The sequence below is a fragment of the Lissotriton vulgaris genome, chromosome 2_1 (genome assembly GCF_964263255.1).
Source record: "Lissotriton vulgaris chromosome 2_1, aLisVul1.2, whole genome shotgun sequence".
NCBI lineage: Eukaryota > Metazoa > Chordata > Amphibia > Caudata > Salamandridae > Lissotriton > Lissotriton vulgaris.
In genome coordinates this window covers 2,075,657,690-2,075,663,689 of record NC_141687.1, presented here as the reverse complement: position 1 = coordinate 2,075,663,689, position 6,000 = coordinate 2,075,657,690, and the positions used below count along the sequence as shown (strand labels likewise).

General features: G+C 41.7%; 1 protein-coding gene across 1 annotated transcript in view; it reads left to right on the top strand.

Annotated features, from left to right (window-relative positions):
- The first annotated feature begins 724 nt into the window (after positions 1–724).
- GNB5 (G protein subunit beta 5) overlaps positions 725–6,000 on the top strand; it is a 360,042-nt gene continuing 354,766 nt past the window's right edge. Inside the window, exon 1 of the mRNA XM_086958304.1 lies at positions 725–862. Within this exon, the coding sequence (XP_086814430.1) occupies positions 737–862 (126 nt within the window). The 5' untranslated portion in view covers positions 725–736. The remainder of the gene's footprint in view (positions 863–6,000) is intronic.

The window sequence follows — 6,000 nt, the reverse complement described above, 5'->3', positions numbered from 1 at the left end:
TGTTTGTGCACCGGAGCAGGGGAGGAAGGCAGGAATGCGCATCCCTGCCCTTTTCTTTTAAGGTACGGCAGGGCAGGAGGAAGTCTTGCTGCGCTGCCATGCGTCAAAATATTGTAAATAGGGCACCTGGAGGCTATGCCCATGCTTGGTACATCAACTCCCTGACAAGCACCTGAATATCGCTCATGACATTAGACGTCATGCCCTATATTTCCACCTTGCAAAATGCATTGGAGAGCTCTCATGCCCTCGTTTCGTTATGCTCTGAAATGCAGGGCTGTGCAGTCAATGGATTATGAAAGGGCGGCGTGTTTTCAATCAGAAGACTAGCAAAAAGAGGCCCGTCTAGCTCAAATCTGCGCCTGGGCATGAGGTTTCAACACTGACGTGAGGTCGTTAGAGCCACAATGTGTGTTAGTTTAACAGTACATGGAAAGGCGCCAGGCGACAATAGTGTTCAGTGATAGAAGCATGTGAACAGGTCATGCGCAAGAAGCTCGTGTCGGTCGGTGTTTGTGTGTCTGCGATTCCTCAATGCAGGGCTCCTGTGGCAGGGACTGTGCTCCGCGCAGCACCTGCTTATCGGGTTTAGAGATTACACACTGCCAGCTTACCGAGCCCGCAGCTGTCTGTTTGTTGTCCAATCCATTAGCTGCCCTGGTGATGGGAGGAGGCCTGGGATCTAATGCTCTCTTTCATTCTCTCCCCTCTCTCTCAGCTCCATATATAGAGGAAGATGTGCGACCAGACGTTCTTAGTTGCTGTCTTCGGGCCTTGCGCAAAATGTCACACCGACAAGCCTCTGAGGACCGTCTACGAAAAATCCCAACCCATCAACGTTTGCTGGTTGTGCGTGGAAATGGTATGATCGCATTCAGTGCACTTTATACACACACGGCTGCAACGCAGTGCACATGTGAGCAACAACAGAGTAGCTCAAATATACTGCTCCTTACATTTTATGTCCATATCACAATAAGAATAAGACCTTATTCATTACGAGTGCTGAGTGTGGGGTGCTATTACCAGAGATGTTTTAAGGCATGGGGAAAGTGGGTCATTACTCATCAGAGGAGATGCCATGTGGGTCTTGATGCCCCTTCCTTACATATTAAACATTACGCCTAGAGTATCTGAATTTTTTTATGCAATATTGTATTTCGTGTGCAGGAATTTAAGCAAAGGTATGTATCGAGAGTGAAAGGGCCTACATCTAAACAGTGAGCTGAATCCGCATTCAATAGGGCTTGCACCCATATGCTTGTTGTTCTTGCTTACATCCATTGCTGCACGGGGTCTGCGAGGCATTAAGCAAGCCTTGCATTACACAGACTATACTGCGGTAATATCTTTCTATTTGATTTTTGACTTGGTAGTAGTAAGTGCTCAAATGTTGATTTTATAGTATAGTTGTTTACAATAACATATTTATTCAGACACATACACAGCTATTGATTGGTATTGTAAAAACATCAGCGGTTTCTAATCAAATCCATGACCATGGATGTCATCCCATTAAATATTTCGAATTTTTCCTTAAGTTGTAGTAAAAGTATATACTTTTCACATTTTATGGAATTTATCCAATGGATCCCAGAGTAGTTTTCTTCATGTATGTAAAAACAGATAATGGTTGTAATACACTAGGTTACTGGTTTGGGAGGGTGAAAAGCCACCTCAAGAAGCAACCACTATCCTTGTCAGGATGAGGAACAAGCAAACAACACATTAAACTGTGTTCAACCCTCTGGTTGCTTGGCACAGAGCAGTTAGGCTTAACTTAGAGGTAATGTTTAAAGTATTTGTCCAGCAGTATTAAAGTTAAAACACAAAAAGAAATTCAGTGACGGCTCGCTTAGGGTGTGCTGCGGGGCACTGAGGTGGGGCGGGGTAAGAGTGGGGTATTATTTCTGCTGGATCCACAGATGGGCTGGCAGAGCATCTTCAGGCCCAGTTCCAAGCGTCCAGCACTGGGGTGGCAACACTTGGCAGGGTAGTACTCACAGATGGCAGAGGCCAGGTGCTGGCTTCATGGTTGTTGAAGCCTTCTGTCCCCGAGGCTCTAGACAGGAGGGAAGTCAACTTGCCGTAAGAGTCACTCTTCGGTCCTGTGTTCAACAGATGGAGGTCCAGTCCTCACCCAGGCAGCCGTGTAGCAGGTCAGCACAACAGGGCAGTAGTTCTTCAAACAAGCAGTCCAGCGGAATGGCAATCCTTTCAGCAGCACAGCAGTCCACCTTTCTGGCACAGCCTCCACATTTCCAAAAGTGTACTGAAAAGTCGGTGTCTGAGGTCCAATATTTATACATGATGCCTCCTTTGAAGTTACGAGAAGCTTCTGGAGGTTTACCTTTGAAGTGCACAGGCTTACTGGCTCTTCTCCTCAAGACTACCTACATAGGGTATGCAGGACATTGTGTGGAGGCAGGACACAGGTTTTTCAAGTGTAAGTAGGGCTGTGCCCAGATCTGCCCTCCCATCCTTCCTGTAATGATGGCACATACAGGCACACCAAAGCTCTCTGTTGTGTATAGCTCTCTTGGAGGAAGACAGAAAGACCCACCCAGTCATGTGACCCAGTAACAGGCTGCGGGCACTAAATGGCAGAGGCAGGACAATGCCATCTTTATAAGAGTAATATGAACAAATACAGGATGCCAACAAGGGATTTTGTTAAAAAAGCAATAAGTATTCAGAATAATCTGAATCTTACTAGTTAAATGACTTGAACCAACAGTAAAATGAATTCAACACAATATGCAATTAATGTACAAACAAATAATAATAAGAAAAAGGAGCAGAACACGGTAATATCTTATCAAAATTTATAAATATATTTGATAGGGTACATACAGACAAAAACTTGTCATTGAATTAAATGCAAGAAAAACATGAACAAGGTACAGTTGAATCTGACCTATATCTCACGAATAAGAAGCCAGTTCCTAAAGAAATCAAATCTTGACAAATGTCATACTAGAACAAATAATCAAAAAGATCAAACAATTGTGCAGGAAACAAGCAATGGAGTCGTCGTTTCGGTCTTTGTTCAAGTTATTCTTTCAAACCATCCTCAGGACAATATAATACTGCATTTAGAAATAACCCTTTCCAAAAACAGGTGAATCAATCTGATATAAAGGACACTCGCTGGTGTGTCTTAATCACTGCTTATTGTTTCTTTAAGGTACATCCAATATCCTCAATATCCTCAATATCCTCAAAGGTATGCCTTTAGTCGCACAATCCAGTGTTGTATATGCAATAATTATTTTGATGCACACGTGGCCTGGAATCACAGCAATCCTCGGGTTCGTAATACTCCTTTGTTTGTACATTAATTGCATATTGTGTTAAAATAATTTGACTGTTGGTTCAAGTCATTTAACCTGTAAGATTCAGATTATTCTGAATACTTATTGATTTTTTAACAAATCCCTTGTTGGCACCCTGTATTTGTTCATATTACTGTTGAACAAGCCTCCAAGGGTTTATTGGGTTATCCCTTCCAATAGTTTCTATCTTTATAAGAGTGGCATTGTCAAAACATGTAATTTAACAAATTTACCATCCGAGAAGATTTGTCATTACAATGACACCAAATATGAACAAATACCAATTTTCATTTGAAAGTTACAGCGTATTAATTGAAATAAGGTAAATTTGATGTTATCCCAAGTCACTACAAGACATGTACAACTTAACAGTACTTGTCCAACTTTTTAATTCCGTTTCACCAAGACTCATGGGCTGTTTAGGACCTACCCTAGGGGTGACTTACATGTATTAAAAAGGAAACTTTGGGCCTGATAAAAGGTTTATTTTGCCAGGTTGAAAATGGCAGTTTAAGAATGCACGCACAGGCTGCAATGGCATACCTGAGACATGTTTCAAGGACTACTTCAGTGGGGGGCACAATCAGTGCTGTAGGCCCACTTGTAGCATTTAATTTACAAACCCTGGGCACAGGTAGTACCACTTTACCAGGGACGTACAAGTAAACTAAATATGGCGATTGGTTCTAAGCAAATGCTATCATGTTTAAGGACAGAGCCCAAGCATTGTAGCCCTGTTTAGTAGTGGTAAAGAGCACAGAGTCCTAAAAAGTCAACAAAAATGGGTCAGATAACTGGAGAATGAAGGCAAAAAGTTTGGGGCTGACCCTGCAGAAAGCACCAATTCCAACAATAATTAATGACTCTGAAAATTCTTTATCATATCATCCCTTTGTGAGCCCTGCACCTCTTCACATGCACTAGCCCTGGCCCTCCACCCAAATAGAGCCATAAATAACTTTTATGTCATGACTGCCCTTTCAGACTACCCTTTGAGAACCTGTGGCCTTTTAGCAGAAAAGTGCTGTAAAATGTACTATTTTACACACTTTTTACAGCATTTCCTCGAGGGGGAAACCCCCCAAGCCCTCGTTTGAAAAAGGCTTTGTTCGCTTGCTGCACTTTGATGTTGGGCATTGAACATGGAGTTAGAGGGTGGAGCCAGTATTGGAAGAAGATGAAGCCAATGAGGAAGTGGGTGGTGCCAGTGGCGAAAGTGAATGGCAGCATCTTTTGAGGAATTTGGACACCTGTACTTAGCTTGTTTTACAACTACAGCAGTGCCCCTCAAAGCTGTTAGCAGTGCATGTATAGTTACTCTTCATTTAATTTAAAGTGAGCATTACCAGGTGGCTCAGTCAAACAACCACAACAGACAGATAAAGTGATGTGAAGGTCAAGAGTTTAAATCACAGTGAACCCACTGGCTTCCATCTTTCTATATTTAATCACTTCAGTACCATTACTAAGATGTAAGTTCTAATTTCATGGACATCTTGTTCACTTTTCCCTAGGAGTGTAAAATATTTGTCAGATTGATGCTGTCCTATCAGTATTTCATTATGTTAAATATATGCTAAAGGGTACTTGTAATATATCTTTTAATGTGATAACAGTGTTTTATAATACACCTGCTTGGTCGGGCCTCTGAAAAAGTTTTAGCTGTCTTGCAAGACTATTGTTTAAAAAAAATGGAAGAATGTATAATCTGCTTACAAATACTGGCTGTTGGACAGCCTTCTTTCTCTATTGGTCACTTCAGGTGTCATTCACGCTTTGCTTTTGCCCACCACGGCATGCAGCATGGAACAGTGACCCCACCCACTTGAGCCATTGGCTGCTCTCTGCGCGAGTGACAGCATTTTGCTACTGCACATTGTGCACATCCACCATAAAAGTAGTGTTCCTCGATGTTGAGGGTGGTTGGTAAATGTAATCTGTTTTTAAACATAATTTTGAAGTCAAGTGGCTGACTCAGTCAGCTATGGCACATGTGTGAGTAGCAGAGCTAGAAGAGCTTCCTTGTGCTGAGAACAACGAAGGATGCATTTTCTTCACACAGTATGGTTTCCACTGTGTGAAATGTGTTTTTTTTCTGAGCTGTATTTCATTATTTTTTTAATTTATGCACATCATTCATGCCCTGCCTCATATTTCGTTATTAAACAAATGAAAAACTTCGTTTTGAATTACATTTCGGATGGTGAATTGTTGATATGGATACTTGTTGTGCTTTATTTGTGTAGGCATGCTGTGGCATCAAATTACATTCAGTTCACCTGGAAAACGCAAACATACATACTCTAGGACACAAGTCCATGATGGCTGCTGTCTTGATAGTCAGGCTTGACCTGAAATTCGTTCTCTTGATGGGTGCCTCGTTTTGTGCATGCGTATTGCAGTTTTTGATACCCGTTGTACTGTACGTGTGCATCAGTATTGTAGCAGCAAATTACATTTGGTTATATAATATATGGCTGTCAAACTATATAGTACTCACTCAGTACTTAATATGCTGGGTAGAAAATCCGGCCTTCATCATCAAGATTGCAATGCATTATGATTGTTGTAGTCTAATCTCAATACATTTCAGTAGTACCATTATAGTTGTTAGCCCATAGGGCAGCACCAACATGGATCAATGTGTGCTAGAAAGTGGATTATT